At 47.1% G+C, this 16,122-nt stretch overlaps 1 protein-coding gene across 1 annotated transcript in view; it reads left to right on the plus strand.

Annotated features, from left to right (window-relative positions):
* Positions 1 to 3,173: 3,173 nt before the first annotated feature.
* The window catches only part of rgs8 (regulator of G protein signaling 8), a 41,647-nt gene continuing 28,698 nt past the window's right edge, over positions 3,174 to 16,122 (plus strand). Inside the window, exon 1 of the mRNA XM_078407759.1 lies at positions 3,174 to 3,483. Within this exon, the coding sequence (XP_078263885.1) occupies positions 3,367 to 3,483 (117 nt within the window). The 5' untranslated portion in view covers positions 3,174 to 3,366. The remainder of the gene's footprint in view (positions 3,484 to 16,122) is intronic.

Below are 16,122 nucleotides of genomic sequence, written 5' to 3' on the forward strand. Positions count from 1 at the left end.
TGGTGATAAATAATGAATAATGCCCAATGGTCTTCCTGCAGTCCTTTACATTATCGTGAGTTGCAGGTTAGAGGGGAGGGGAGAAAGGAAAGGAAGGAAGAAAGGAAAGGAGGAAGAAAGGAAGAAAGAAAGAGAGAAGAGAAAAAGAGAGAGAGAGAGAGAGAGAGAGAGAGGGGGGAGAGGGAGAGGAGAGAGAGAGAGAGAGAGAGAGAGAGAGAGAAAGAGAAAGAGAGAGAGAGGAGGAAGAGAGAGAGAAGAGAGAGAGAGAAGAGAAGAAAGAAAGAAAGAAAGAAAGAAGAAAGAGAGAAAGAGAGAGAGAGAGAAAGAGAGAGAAGGAGAGAGAGAGAAAGAGAGAGAAAGAAAGAAAGAAAGAGAGAAAGAAAGAGAGAAAGAAAGAAAGAAAGAGAGAGAGAAAGAAAGAAAGAAAGAAAGAAAGAGAAAGAGAGAAAGAAAGAAAGAGAAGAAAGAAAGAAAAGAGAAAGAGAGAAAGAGAGAAAGAAAGAAAGAAAGAAAGAAAGAAAGAAAGAGAGAAAGAGAGAAAGAGAAGAAAGAAAGAAAGAAAGAAAGAAAGAAAGAGAGAAAGAGAGAAAGAGAGAAAGAAAGAAAGAAAGAGAGAAGAGAGAGAAAGAGAAAGAAAGAAAGAAAGAAAGAAGAGGAGAAAGAGGAGAAAGAGAGAAAGAGAGAAAGAAAGAAAGAAAGAAAGGAAAGAAAGAAAGAAAGAGAGAAAGAGAGAAAGAGAGAAAGAGAGAAAGAAAGAAAGAAAGAAAGTAAATAAGAGAGAGAGAAAGTAAAGAGAGAGAGAAAGAAAGAGTGAGTTTAGAGGGGTATGAGGCAAATGCAGGTAAATGCAACTAAGCCAGCATGCCAACTTGGTCGGAATGGACAAGATAGGCTGAAAGGTCTATTTCTATCCTGCACAGCTCTGACTCTACAACTCTACTGTCTGTTGAACTGAGCATGTTTATGGTCATCATGAATTATACTGTAGTGTCTTTATGGTTGAATTATAACTCTTTATTCAGTGGGAGTCAGTTAGATACAGAACATTTATTATATTAACTAGTCATGATCTTTGCATCCAGTTGGAAGTGGGGTCACCATTTTTTTCAGTAACAACTGTTCAGAAAATTGTATTGCACTTCTTTGCACAAGTTATTTTTCACCAACAGTTTACAAAGGCCTAGTTTAGTGGTTTAAATCTAGCGGTTATTAGTCTAGTTTAGTTTAGTTTAATTTGGTTTAGTTTAGTTTAGTTTAGTTTCGAGATACAATATCGAAACAGGCCCTTCGGCCCACTGAGTCTGTGCCGACCAGCGATCACCCGAAAACTAGTTCTATCTTACACACTAGGGTCCCGAAACTTCGCCTATCCATGTTCTCCAGAGATGCTGCCTGACCCGCTGAGTAACTCCAGCACTCTGTGAAACGTCGCCTATCCATGTTCTCTAGAGATGCTGCCTGACCCCGCTGAGTAAACTCCAGCACTCTGTGAAACGTCGCCTATCCATGTTCTCTAGAGATGCTGCCTGACCCGCCGAGAACAGGGGATCGATGGTTGATGTGGACACGGTGGGTCAAAGGGGCCTGTTTCCATGCTGTGCCTTTCGATCAAATCAATTTAATCATTCAATTAACGAGCAACATTCACCTTCCCAAAGCAAAACTGAAGCGGAACCCGAGGGTAGACAGTCAGAACCTTTTACCCAGAGTAGAGGTCAAAGTCTGGCGGGCATAGCTTCAGGAACAACATTTAGAGGAGATGTGAGGGGCACTTTTTTTTTGCACAGAAAGTGGTGAGGGGTGGTGGAGGCAGGTATAATTGTGGGGTATAAGAGGCTTTTGGATAGGCACATGGATATACAGGGAAATGGAGGGATATGAATCCCAAACAGATGAGATTAGCTTGTGGGTCGAAGGGGCTTTTTCCTGTGCTGTACTGGTCTACGTTCTACACATTCCCCTCTACTTTACCCCTTTACTAGACTTGGTCAAAACACATTCCGTCTCCAATTTCCACTAATTTCTGATACTCTTTCTGTCCCTCTCGCACAAATGCTACCTAGTCAGACACAAAACGCTGGAGTAAGTCAGCGGGACAGGCAGCATCGCTGGAGAGAAGGAACGGGTGACGATTTGGGTCGAAAACCCTTCTTCAGTCTGAAGAAGGGTCTGGACCAGAAACGTCACCCATTCCTGCTCTCCAGAGCTGAGTTACTCCAGCATTTTGTGTCTGTCTTTGGTTTAATCCATCATCTGCAGTTCCTTCCTACTCAATGTTACCCAGTCTCCTGCTTTTATCCAACATTTCCCATTTTGGAAAATCTGATTACCAATCTCAGAGATATTTATTCACAAAATGCTGGAGTAACTCAGCTGGTCAGGCAGCATCTCAGGAGAGAAGGAATGGGTGACGTTTCGGGTCGAGACCCTTCTTCAACGTCACCCATTCCTTCTCTCCTGAGAGAAACGTCACCCATTCCTTCTCTCCTGAGATGCTGCCGGACCTGCTGAGTTACTCCAGCATTTTGTGAATAAATACCTTCGATGTGTACCAGCATCTGCAGTTATTTTCTTACACTACCAATCTCAGAGACGTGTTTGTTGCCCTTTATGGCACTAGGATTTGACAATATATATAACATTCATTATTCAAAAACATAATTTAAAAAAAAAAAATCACTTAAAACCAGTAACATTCATGTCTCTGACATATTTCTTTGTTCTGGAAACAATGCTGAAATGTCTAACAATAGCATCAGAATTAAGAATCGAGATTCTTCCATTTTTTTGACTTGGTATACTTTTCCCGCACAGTACAGATTTCAAACACAACCTGATTAATTGCTCTAAACCCTTTCATTCGGTGCAAGATGATTCCTCGGAAGGCAGTGAAGCTGCTAGACAAAATGTTAAGAATGCCCACAGTCCAACAAAGGAACCTTTCACTGCCTTCCTCAGCAGGAATCTGGGCTGTCATCTGCAAATTCCAAAAGCTTTGAAAAATAAATGCTTTCGGCATAACCCGTTTCAATTCTTATCTCTTAGCTGCAAGTCAAAGCACCTTAGCACGAGCAGAAGAAAAAAATCCTCCCTTTCTCCCTCCTCCGCCCCCCCCCCCCCACCCCCATCCCACTTCTCCCTCCTCCCATGCCAGATACATTTTTGTATGTATATCCTGTCTCTGCACGCTTCGCTGTATCGAGCAAGGGTGCAGAAGGCAGGGGCTCGGTATAAGCTGTGTGCCTTCAAAGACCACAGACGCCTACTGTCGCCTGCCTCGTTAGGATGCAAAGCCGGCATTCGGGCAGCCTCCCAGAGTGAATCTGCAGCAGGGACCGAGCGAGGAATCTGGCTTCACGTGAGCTGATGAGCCAAGAGGTGCCCGAGAGCCTCATTCAAAGCATTCCTGCTCCACTGCAGGCCAGGAACTGCAAGAAAAGCCATTTTACAGCCCCATTTACCTTGTTTACAAGTACCAGAAAGGTAAGGCTTCTGCATTGTTAACTCTTGAAAGGGAATGTGAGGTTTATAATTTGAGGTTTACAACTGTGCACATATAACGATGAACCTTAGCTATTTTCAACTCTTGACTTTCATTACTGGGAGCAGTTTTTACATTTGTTCTTTGCGTCTAACATGGATGAATGCTGAAATATTAACTTTATTCTTTTCCTAGCTTGTAGATGTGTGTGTCAACTGCACTGAATAAATGTGGACAAATTAACTGGACTTGGGCGTGCATGCTAAGTGTTGAAATGGCATTTTTCCCCCCATAAATCCAAATATTTGATTAACAGCTAAATACTCGAAAAAATATATTTTCCAATCCTTTCGTAAAATCTCAGGTATTAAAATACAAACCAGATATTGTGGTTTCATACCAAATCATGAAAAAATATATAGCATTGTAGCTGATGGCTCCTGAAATGTGGGTTGCGGGACCATATTTCAGAAGGTGTGGTGATTTTGTAGGCATCACTTACAAAAATCACCTTGCACTGTTTAACTGTGAGAGTGAAGAAGGGTCCCGACCCGGAACGTCACCTATTGATGTTCTCCAGAGATGCTGCCTGGCCCGCCGAGCTTACTCCAGCAAGCTGGGTCCTGTTGTGTAAGCCAGCATCTGCAGGTCCTTGAGTCTCCTGTTTAACCTTCTTACCAGCGAAGGAGCCTTCTGCAACAGCAGAGATGGCATTCCACAGGGAGAACGCACACCGTGTACGCCTCCAGGAAGGCCACACCTGTCAGGGAACAGGGAACAAATGTCTAGGAAGATAGACCCAAAAAGCTGGTTACTACTCAGCGGTTCAGGCGGAATCTCTGGAGAGAAGGAATGGCTGACGTTTCGGGTCGAGACCCTTCTTCAGACAAACAGCTAGGAAGATTGTGTAGGAAGGAACTGCAGATGCTGGTTTAAACCGTGGACACAAAAAGCTGGAGTAACTCAGCAGGACAGGCAGCATCTCTGGAGGGAAGGATTGGGTGACGTTCCTGATCGACACCCTTCTTCACTCTCAAGGTTAAACTGTGCAGGGCGACTTTTGTAAGTGATGCCTACAAAATCGCCGCTCCTTCTGAAATTTGGTCCCGCAACCCACATTTCACGAGCTGCCAGCTACAATGCTGAAGTCACCCTGCAATGTTTAGCCTTGAGAGTGAAGAAGGGTCTCGGCCCGAAACCTGAAGGGCGGTCACGGTGGCGCAGCGGTAGAGTTGCTGCCTTACAGCGAATGCAGCGCCGGAGACCCGGGTTCGATCCCGACTACGTGTGCTTGTCTGTACGGAGTTTGTACGTTCTCCCCGTGACCTGCGTGGGTTTTCTCTGAGATCTTCGGTTTCCTCCCACACTCCAAAGACGTGCAGGTTTGTAGGTTAATTGGCTGGGCAAATGTAAAAATTGTCCCTAGTGGGTGTAGAATAGTGTTAGTGTGAGGGGATCGCTGGGCGGCGCGGACCCGGTGGGCCGAAAGGGCCTGTTTCTGCGCTGTATTCTCTAAATCTAAACTAAACCACCCATTCCTTCTCTCCAGAGATGCTGCCTGCCCCGCTGAGTTTCTCCAGCTTTTTGTGTCTATCTTCAGCTCGGAAGATTCATGTACAAATGTCCCCATTGAAACTGTTCTCTGGTAGAGCAAGAAAGGGCAGGGATCACCAAGGGCCATAACTGAGTAGAACCCCCACACTCAAGGAAGCGGATACCATCACGACTTTTAAAAGACATTTGGACAGACACATATCATATCATATCATATCATATATATACAGCCGGAAACAGGCCCTTTCGGCCCACCAAGTCCGTGCCGCCCAGCGATCCCCGTACATTAACACTATCCTACACCCACTAGGGACAATTTTTACATTTACCCAGCCAATTAACCTACATACCTGTACGTCTTTGGAGTGTGGGAGGAAACCGAAGATCTCGGAGAAAACCCACGCAGGTCACGGGGAGAACGTACAAACTCCTTACAGTGCAGCACCCGTAGTCAGGATCGAACCTGAGTCTCCGGCGCTGCATTCGCTGTAAAGCAGCAACTCTACCGCTGCGCTACCGTGCCGCCCATGAATAGGAAGGATTTAGAGGGCAATGGGCCAAACTAGCCCAGTATTCCTACTTGGTCGGCAAGGACAAGGTGGGCCGAAGGGCCTGTTTCCACGCTTTCATAAGGTCTTTTCATTTTATAGGAGCAGAATTAGGCCATTCAGCACATCAAGTCGAGTCTGCCATTCAATCATGGCTGATCTATCTTTCCCTCTAATGCTCTGTCTATAGTAATATGTCTACAACTCGGGTGTACTACAAATGTAAGACCTTGCACTCTAGGAACAAATCCTTTTAAATGTACCGCCAAAGGGGGTATTTGAAAGGGGCTGCATGGTGGCATAGCGGTAGAGTTGCTGCCTTACAGCACCAGAGACCCGGGTTCAATCCTGACCTCGGGCGCTGTCTGTACGGAGTTTGTACGTTCGTCCTATGACCACGTGGGTTTTCTCCGGGTGCTCCGGTTTCCTCCCACACTCCAAAGACGAACAGATTTGTGAGTTAATTAGCTTCTGTAAATTGTAAATTGTCCCTCATGTGTAGGATAGCGCTGGTATATAGTGGGTACTTGGTGGGCCGAAGGGCCTGTTTCCGTGCCGTATCTCTAAAGCCTAAAATAAATTTGGTTACAGGTAGCTGTGCATAACTCACCTGAATAAAAACGAGTGAAAAGACGCCTAATGCTGGGGTCATAGGTCAAAGTGTCACTCAGCTCGGAATATTGACCTTTTGCCCACCATTGACCATTTAGAGCGGAGATGAGGAAAAACTTTTTCAGTCAGAGAGTTGTAAATCTGTGGAATTCTCTGCCTCAGAAGGCAGTGGAGGTCAATTCTCTGAATGCATTCAAGAGAGAGCTAGATAGAGCTCTTAAGGATAGCGGAGTCAGGGGGTATGGGGAGAAGGCAGGAACGGGGTACTGATTAAGAATGATCAGCCATGATCACATTGAATGGTGGTGCTGGCTCGAAGGGCCGAATGGCCTCCTCCTGCACCTATTGTCTATTGTCTATCACTCTCCCAATTATACTCAAACCTATTCATTCCCCACACATTCCCATCACCTCACCCCTCACTGCCCCCCTGCCCAACCATTCTACCACACATTCCCATCACCCCCACCCCTCACTGCCCCCCTGCCCAACCATTCTACCACACACCTTCAAACTATGGACAACTTATAGTAGCCAATTGACCGACCAATGCACACATCTCAGATCACTGAGGGGAACCTGCACAGTCACAGGAAGAACGTGCAGACTCCACGCAGAGAGCACTGGAGGTCAGGATTGGACCAGGTTCTTGAAACGGGAGGCAGCGGCTCTACCAGCTGCGCCATGTTGCTCTCCGTGCTTCAACGGTTGAGTTTAGTTTGGAGATACAGCATGGAAACAGGCCCTTTGGCCCAGTGTCCACGCCGACCATCCATCGCCCGTCCACACTAGTTCTATGTGATCCCACTTTCACATCCACTCCCTACACACGAGGGGGGCAACTTACAGAGGGCCGATTAACCCACAAACCCGCATGTCTTTGGGTTGTGGGAGGAAACCGGAGCACCCGGAGAAAACCCACACGGTCACAGGGAGAAGGTGCAAACTCCACACAGCCGCGTGGCACCCGTGGTCAGGATCGAACCCGGGCCTCTGATGCTGTGAGGCAACAACTCTACCAGCTGCACCTCGGTGCTGTTCTGTTCTCTCAGGGAATGGGGCGATGTAGACACAGTGCAGGTGGATGAGATTTGTTTGTCTTGGCATCATGTTCAGCACAGACATTGTGGGCTGAAGGGCCTGTTCCTGTGCTGTACCGTTCTACGCGCTATGTTCCATTGACAGGATATGGATTAGCAGGCATCCACTGGGCGGCAGCAGTAGAGCTGCTGCCTCACAGTGCCAGAGACCCGTGTTCGATCCTGACTACAGGTGCTGTCCGTACAGAGTTCTCCCTGTGACAGCGTGGGTTTCCTCCAGGTGCTCTGGTGTCCTCCCACACTCCAAAGAAGTGCAGGTTTGTAGGTTGATTGGCTTTGGGAAGTTATAAATTGTCCCTAGTGTGCAGGATAGTGCCATTGTACGGGGTGATCGCTGGTCAGTGCGGACACAGTGGGCCGAAGGGCCTGTTCCAACGCTGTAACTCTAAACTAATCTTAACGCTTCTTTACTTCATAAGTTCTTAGGTTCTAGGAGCAAAATTAGACCATTCGGCCCATCGAGTCTATTCTGCCATTCAAACATGGCTGACCTATCTCTCCCTCCTAACCCCGTCCTCCTGCCTTTGCCCCATAACCCCTGACCCCCGTACTGATCAGGAACCTGTCAATCTCCACCATAACAATATCCATCGACGGCCTCCACAGCCATCTGTGGCTGTACTGGAGGCTGGTGGATTATAGACAATAGACAATAGGTGCAGGAGGAGGCCATTTGGCCCTTCGAGCCAGCACCGCCATTCAATTTGATCATGGCTGAACATTCTCAATCAGTACCCCGTTCCTGCCTTCTCCCCATACCCCCTGACTCCGCTATCCTTAAGAGCTCTATCCAGCTCTCTCTTGAATGCATTCAGAGAATTGGCCTCCACTGCCTTCTGAGGCAGAAAATTCCACAGATTCACAACTCTCTGACTGAAAAAGTTTTTCCTCATCTCAGTTCTAAATGGCCTACCCCTTATTCTTAAACTGTGGCCCCTTGTTCTGGACTCCCCCAACATTGGGAACATGTTTCCTGCCTCTAACGTGTCCAACCCCTTAATAATCTTATACTTTTCGATAAGATCCCCTCTCATCCTTCTAAAGGAGGTTGAGCAATATTTAGATGTTCATTATCTCCCAGCGTGGGACACTCACGAACCAGACATATGTTTAAGGTGAGAGGGGAATAGGAACCATAGGGAACCATACAGAGGGTGGTGGATGTATGGAACGAGCTGCCTGAAGTTGGTCCTCATTTACACAGCATTTTAAAGGCAACTCTACCCACTGCGCCACTGTGAGGAGAGTGAACCATCTGAAGCAGCTTCACGACTCAAGTACCATCGCCATCCTAAGACAAATTACACTTGCAGGCAGGCCTTCAGCAGACGGTGAGGAATGGAATAAATCCTCCTGTGGCAGCCCTCAGCAGATTAGCCATCTCAGCCCAGGCTGCTGAGAAGCACGACAAGTGGCTGGCTGTCTGAGTGATGGACCACATCACTGCTCGGACAGCTGCAACGCCTTTTTCCTGCAGCCGTTCTAAGGGAACCGTTCTAACTGCACTCCCATCTCAGCCTCAGCGCTGGGCCCAGGGACCGTCCAATGCGCTCACTTGCAGCTCGGAAATTAGGGGACAATTTAAGAGAGACAATTTACAATTTTACTGGAGCCAATTAAACCAGTACGTCTTTGGAATGTGGGAGGAAGCCGGAGCACCCGGAGAAAGCCCACGCTCTCTAGTTGATGAGAGGACCGTTCAGGTGCCTGATTATAGCCGAAAAGAAATGTGTCGGAAGGAACCGCAGATGCTGGTTTGTGATGCTGGAAGATAGACACAAAGTGCTGGAGTAACTCAGCGGGTCAGGCAGCATCTCTGGAGAACATGGATAGGTGATGTCTCTGGTCCGGAACCTTCTTCAGACTGACTGTGGTAAGGTCCCGACCCAAAATGTCACCTATCCTAGTCCTCCAGTGTTGCTGCCCAGCCCACTGAGTTACTCCAGCACTTTGTATCTATCTGCAGCAGAATGATTGCCATGCCGGCCATATTAAGGGGTGGTTTTGTTTAGTTCAGATTAAGGATGCAGGGTGGAAATGGGCCCTGTGGCCCACTGAGTCCACGACGTCCATGAGCAGTTGCTCTATCCTACCCACTAAGGATAATCCACTGAGGATAATTTACGCAATCCAATTAACCTATACACCCGCACATTTAGATTTACATTTAAATTTAGAGATACAGCGCAGAAACAGGCCCTTCGGCCCACCGGGTCCGCGCCGTCCAGCGATCCCCGCACACTAACACTATCCTACACCCACTAGGGACAATTTTTACATTTGCCCAGCCAATTAACCTACAAACCTGTACGTCTTTGGAGTGTGGGAGGAAACCGAAGATCTCGGAGAAAACCCACGCGGGTCACGGGGAGAACGTACAAACTCCGTACAGTACAGCACCCGTAGTCAGGATCGAACCTGAGTCTCCGGCGCTGCATTCGCTGTAAGGCAGCAACTCTACCGCTGCGCCACCGTGCCGCCATCTTTGGGATGTGGGAGGAAACCAGATTGCCCAGAAAAAAACCACGTGGCCACATACAAACTCTGTACAGACAGCACCAGTAATCAGGATCGAACCCGGGTCTCTGGTGCTGTGCGGCAGTAACTCTACGGCTGCGCCACCGTGCAGAAAATATTCTAGTTTGACTGCTACCATATTCAGCATTGATATTGTGGGTGGAAGGGCCTGCTACTCAGCTGTATTGTTCTGCGTTCCAGTTTAACGGCATCATGTTCAGCACGGACATTGTGGGCCGAAGGGCCTGTTCCTGCGCTATATTGTTCCATGTTCTATGTACCAAATGTGCTGTATATGAATGAATTTCAGAAGGACGCAACAAAGCTAAGACATTACAATATAGCGCTTCAAGCCCTACTGACTGCGGTTGCATTTCTAAGCAGTTCGTCTCGAAAACAAGAAGCCTCAACCCCTTGAGTATTTTCCCAAAGAATTCCTGGTATTGTTGTGTGTTTTATCTTCCACACACCCCCTCCCGATCGCCGCATCCTTCTCATTGTGTGGAGAACTCAGTTGTGCCCATTCACCTCCTCACAATGGTTCTCAGTTCTAAATGTCATGGCAACAGAATGGTCAAGGTAGTCTGACTGTGGTAGTTACACACAAATAAGGCACAACAGTGCCAGAAGGAAGAAAGAAAGCCCCCTAAATGTTTGACGGCCATTTTGAAATGCCCGGCCATTTAAATAAAAGGCGTGCGATAAAATGCGTTTAAATAAAAGGAGTCACTCTCATTTCACTCCTACCTCGGGAAGAAGGTACAGGAGCTTGAAAACTGGAAAGTCCAGGTTCAGAAGCAGCTTCTTCCCGATCAACCACCAGGCTAATATACACCACAACCTCCAAATGAGCTCCAAACTACATATGGATGGGGGACAGACACAGAGTGCTGGAGTAACTTAGCGGGTCAGGCAGCATCTCTGGAGAACATGCATAGGTGACGTTTTGGATCAGGACCCTTCTTCGGACTCTGACCTCTGAAGAAGAGTCTCGAGCCGAAACGTCCTCTATTCCCTTTCTCCAGAGATGCTGCCTGACCCAGTGAGTTACTCCAGCACTTTGTGTCTATCCTTTGGTGAAAACCAGCATCTGCAGTTCATTTTTATTACATGTAAACTTTGAGGCATTGTGTTTGTCTTTGCGCTATTTTTGTTTTATATATATATATATATATATAAACATGTGTATGTGTGTGTAGATATAAAATTACAACACACACACCACACTCACTACTATATACACACACACACACACACTCCAAAGACGTACAGGTATGTAGGTTAATTGGCTGGGTAAATGTAAAAATTGTCCCTAAATTGTGTAGGATAGTGTTAATGTACGGGGATCGCTGGGCGGCACGGACTTGGAGGGCCGAAAAGGCCTGTTTCCGGCTGTATATATATGATATGATGATATACATACAAATATATATATATATATATTTGTATGTATAGATGTGTGTGTGTGGATGTGTATTTTAAAATATATATATATATATATATATTTATATCTCAGCGGGTCAGACAGTATCTCCGGAGAAAAGGAATAGGTGACGTTTGGGTCAAGACCCAAGTGTGTATATATATATATACATATATATATACTGTTCTTTTGTTGTTTATTTTGGATTTTACAGTGTACGTTCGTTCACATATCTGTTGTGCTACTGAAGTAAGAATTTCATTGTTCTGTTTTGGGACATATGACAAATAAGATACTCTGTACTCTTGGAAGCAAGCTGCTGAACGAAGGCACTGCACCTCTCCCCAGTACAGAAGGCTTGGTCTGTGGATTTCCTGAGGGGAATAGTTGGGAAATTATTGGATGACTGGGTGACTAACGACTTGAAAGGCTGCGCTCTGTGCATCCATGCTCTCTATGATTGAGTGACCCATTCCACAAAGTGCTGCTTAATTTAGCCTCAGAGAGCATGAATGATTTATACGGAAGGACACACATTCATCAGTGTGGAGTCAATGCAATTGCTTTCGGGACCACGTTTGCAGAAAACCGCGTCACTGCTGCCCGCTGCTTCTGCTCGAGCAAGCACAAAGGACCAGGGTCGGCGGCAGTGAAGCAACCACAATAGACATCTCTCTTCCCAGACTTCAGGGCTTCGTAAATAAAAAACGAGGACTTAAAGGAGCCAGGACAGATTACCTGCGCCTCACTAGAAAGTCAGACTAAATTACTGGGATCAGTACACTCCACACTAATTCTCAAGTCGAAAGTAAGGTCTACTGCAGAGAATTGTGGATGCAGTCCAGACCATTACGCAGACCAACCTCCCTTCCATTGACTCCATCTACACCTCACGCTGCCTCGGCAAGGCCAGCAGCATAATCAAGGACCAGTCGCACCCCGGCCACTCCCTCTTCTCCCCTCTCCCATCAGGCAAAAGGTACAGAAGTGTGAAAACGCACACCTCCAGATTCAGGGACAGTTTCTTCCCAGCTGTTATCAGGCAACTGAACCATCCCATGGACAAATAGAGAATGGTCCTGAGCTCCCATCTACCTCATTAGAGACCCTCGGACTATCTTTGATCGAGGTTTATTGGACTTCATCTTACACTAAACGTTATTCACCTTATTCCCTTTATCATGTATCTGTACACTGTGGGTGACTCGATTGTGATCATATATTGTCTTTCCGCTGACTGGTTAGCACACAACAAAAGCTTTTCACATGACAATAAACTACACTCAACTCAAGGTCTGTGAAGCTATTTACTGACATAAAAATAAATGGTGCTGGTCTCTACAGATAACTGCTCATCCTGCTCAACAGGATGATTGATCTTCGAAAACATTATGCAGTAGAAAACCTCCCAAAGCATTCTCGGGAAGAACTGTGATCTGTTTTGGAACGTAGACCGTAGAACAGAACCTCTCTGCCTCAGAATGCAGTGGAGGCCAATTCTCTGAATGCATTCAAGAGAGAGCTAGATAGAGCTCTTAAGGATAGCGGAGTCAGGGGGGTATGGGGAGAAGGCAGGAACGGGGTACTGATTGAGAATGATCAGCCATGATCACATTGAATGGTGGTGCTGGCTCGAAGGGCTGAATGGCATCCTCCTGCACCTATTGTCTATTGTATATTGTCTATTGTGCAGGAACAGACCGATCGGCCCACAATGTCTGTGCTGAACACGATTCCAAGACCAACTCTTACCTGCCTGCACATGATCCATATCCCTCCATTCCCTGCAGATCCAGGAACCTATCCAAAAGTCTCTTAAATGCCACTATTGTATCTGTCCCCACCACCACCCCTAGCACCCACCAAACTCCGTGAAAAAAAATCTTGCCCTGCTCCTCTCCTTTGAACTGTGCCTCTCTCACTTTAAACATGGTAGCGCAGCGGTAGAGTTGCTGCTTTACAGCGAATGCAGCGCCGGAGACTCAGGTTCGATCCTGACTACGGGTGCTGCACTGTAAGGAGTTTGTACGTTCTCCCCGTGACCTGCGTGGGTTTTCTCCGAGATCTTCGGTTTCCTCCCACACTCCAAAGACGTACAGGTTTGTAGGTTAATTGGCTGGGCAAATGTAAAAATTGTCCCTAGTGGGTGTAGGATAGTGTTAATGTACGGGGATCACTGGGCGGCACGGACTTGGAGGGCCGAAAAGGCCTGTTTCCGGCTGTATATATATGATATGATGATATGGTGATGCCCTCGAGCATTAAATATTTCCATCCCGGGGATAAAGAGTCTGACTGTCTGCCCTTGCAATGCCTCTCATCATTTTATATCTTCCTGCTAAGGACACGGAGTGCTGGAGTTACTCAGTGGGTCAGGCAGCATCTTTGGGGAACGTGGATGGATGATGCTTCTTCTTCTGTCAGGCCTTCCCCTCAGTCTCCACGCTGCAGAGAAAACAATCCTAGTTTCCCCCAAGGTCTCCTTGTAGCTAATACCCTCAAATCCAGGCAGCATTCTGGTAAACCTCCTCTGCATTCTCTCCAAAGCCTCCACGTCCTTCCTGCAATGGGGTGACCAGAACTGCGCGCAATACTCCAAACGCGGCCTATTTGTGCTAAATTGCCGACTAAGATCTCTCCGTCTCTCTCTAGCAAACACCAATAGTAACTATGTAGAAACCAGGAACTGCAGATGCCGGTTGATACCAAAGGTAGACGCAAAGTGCTGGAGTGACTCAGCGGGTCAGGCAGCATCTCTGGAGAAAAAGGATGGGCGACGTTTCGGGTCGAGACCCTTCTTCAGGCTTCAGAATAGTAATGAACTCTCCTGGGCAAAAGGCAAGCGATGTGTGGGTTTGCTAGCGTGTCACTTCTGCACAGTGCGTTGCCTGCCCTCAAGAGGATATTGAATTAGCCGTGTTTGGAAACGGCTCACTTGTTCAGCAGCAGACTCTGACGTGGGTCGCCCGTCAGCCAGCGGTGTGCGGAGAAGATGTTCCTTCTCATGGGAGGATCTGCTCGGGAGTCAAGAGAGTCAAGCCAAGAGTGTGTAATTGTCACATGTACAACGGAACAATGACATTCTCACTTCTAGCTGCTCCACAGGCCGAGAACTAAACGTAGAACATAGAGCCACACAGGCCCATCAGGCCCATCATGTCCAAACATGATGCCAAGTTAACCCAATCTCATCTGCCTCCACATGATCCATATCCCTCCATTCGCTGCATGTCCATGTGCCCGTTGAAAAGCCTCTTAAATACCACTCCAGGACCGGTTATTAAGACAAATTGATTCGAATCAAGGATTGGGTTGCTAAGGTAAGGCAAAACAAGTAACCTGCTGATTTAGAAGATTGAGGGGGGATCTTATAGAAACTTACAAAATTCTTAAGGGGTTGGACAGGCTAGATGCAGGAAGATTGTTCCCGATGTTGGGGAAGTCCAGAACAAGGGGTCACAGTTTAAGGATAAGGGGGAAGTCTTTTAGGACCGAGATGAGAAAGTTTTTTTTCACACAGAGAGTGGTGAATCTGTGGAATTCTCTGCCACAGAAGGTAGTTGAGGCCAGTTCATTGGCTATATTTAAGAGGGAGTTAGATGTGGCCCTTGTGGCTAAAGGGATCAGGGGGTATGGAGAGAAGGCAGGTACGGGATACTGAGTTGGATGATCAGCCATGATCATATTGAATGGCGGTGCAGGCTCGAAGGGCCGAATGGCCTACTCCTGCACCTATTTTCTATGTTTCTATGTTACTCCAGCACTTTGTGCCCTTTTGTGTATTAATTAGCATCTGCAGTTCTTTGTTTCTACATAGAACACAGACCAGGACAACACAGGCCCTTCAGCCCACAACGTTTGTGCCCAAACACGACGCCAAGTTAAAGCTCATCTCCTCTGCCCACACGTGATCACATCCCTCCATTCCCCGCATATCCCTGTGCTTCTGAAAAAGCCTCTTAGATGCCTCTGTTGTCCCCGCCTCCACCACCACCCCTGCAAGGCAAAGACAGGGTCAATTTGGTCCGTTCAGCGGGCTGTCCGTATTTGAAATTCTCTCCCTTAAAAGAGAGTGGAAGCAGAATCCCTGCAAGTTTTTTTTTAAGGTGGGATTAGATCTATAAGCAAGGAACGAAAGGTGCACGTTCACAAGTTATACGAGTAGAATTAAGCCATTCGGCCCATCAATTCAAACGTGGCTGATCTCTTCCCCCTGATCCCATTTTCCTGCCTTCTCCCCCATAATGCAAGGTTACTGGGCTAGGCAGGTGAATCACTGTGGAAGCAGTCAGGATCTCTGTGACTTTACGCATTAGCAAAACAGGCTTGAGGGGCAAAACGGTCCCCCTCTTGTTTGCAATTCATACGAATTCAACAAATCACATTCTGCCACTGGAATCACGAGTGGAAATGGTCGAGAGCTTCCAAGTTCCTTGGCGTAAACATCACTAACAATCTGTGGTGCACCAAAGCCAGCCACACTGGAGATACAGCCGGAATGCACACCAACTTCCTCCACCATCCTTCACCATGAGAAATGTTGCCGCTCAGGTTCCTATTAAATCTTTGCCCCTCTCATCTTAAATCTATGTCCTCTGGTACGTGTTTACCTGCAGCATAGGTACCTACAAATGACCAGCACATACCGCCACAGGATGTATTGAAAACGTTGACATGCCTGCTATTATGCAGCAAGACATAAGTGGCACGGCGGTAGAGTTGCTGCCTTACAGCACCAGAGACCCAAGTTCGATCCAAACCACCTCATCCCCGGGCACTTTCCCCTACAACCGCATGAGATGCAACACCTGTCCCTTTACCTCAACCCCTCAACTCCATCCAAGGACCCAAACAGTCTTTCCAGGTGAGACAAAGGTTCACCTGCAC

This window comes from Rhinoraja longicauda, chromosome 11 (assembly GCF_053455715.1).
Source record: "Rhinoraja longicauda isolate Sanriku21f chromosome 11, sRhiLon1.1, whole genome shotgun sequence".
NCBI lineage: Eukaryota > Metazoa > Chordata > Chondrichthyes > Rajiformes > Arhynchobatidae > Rhinoraja > Rhinoraja longicauda.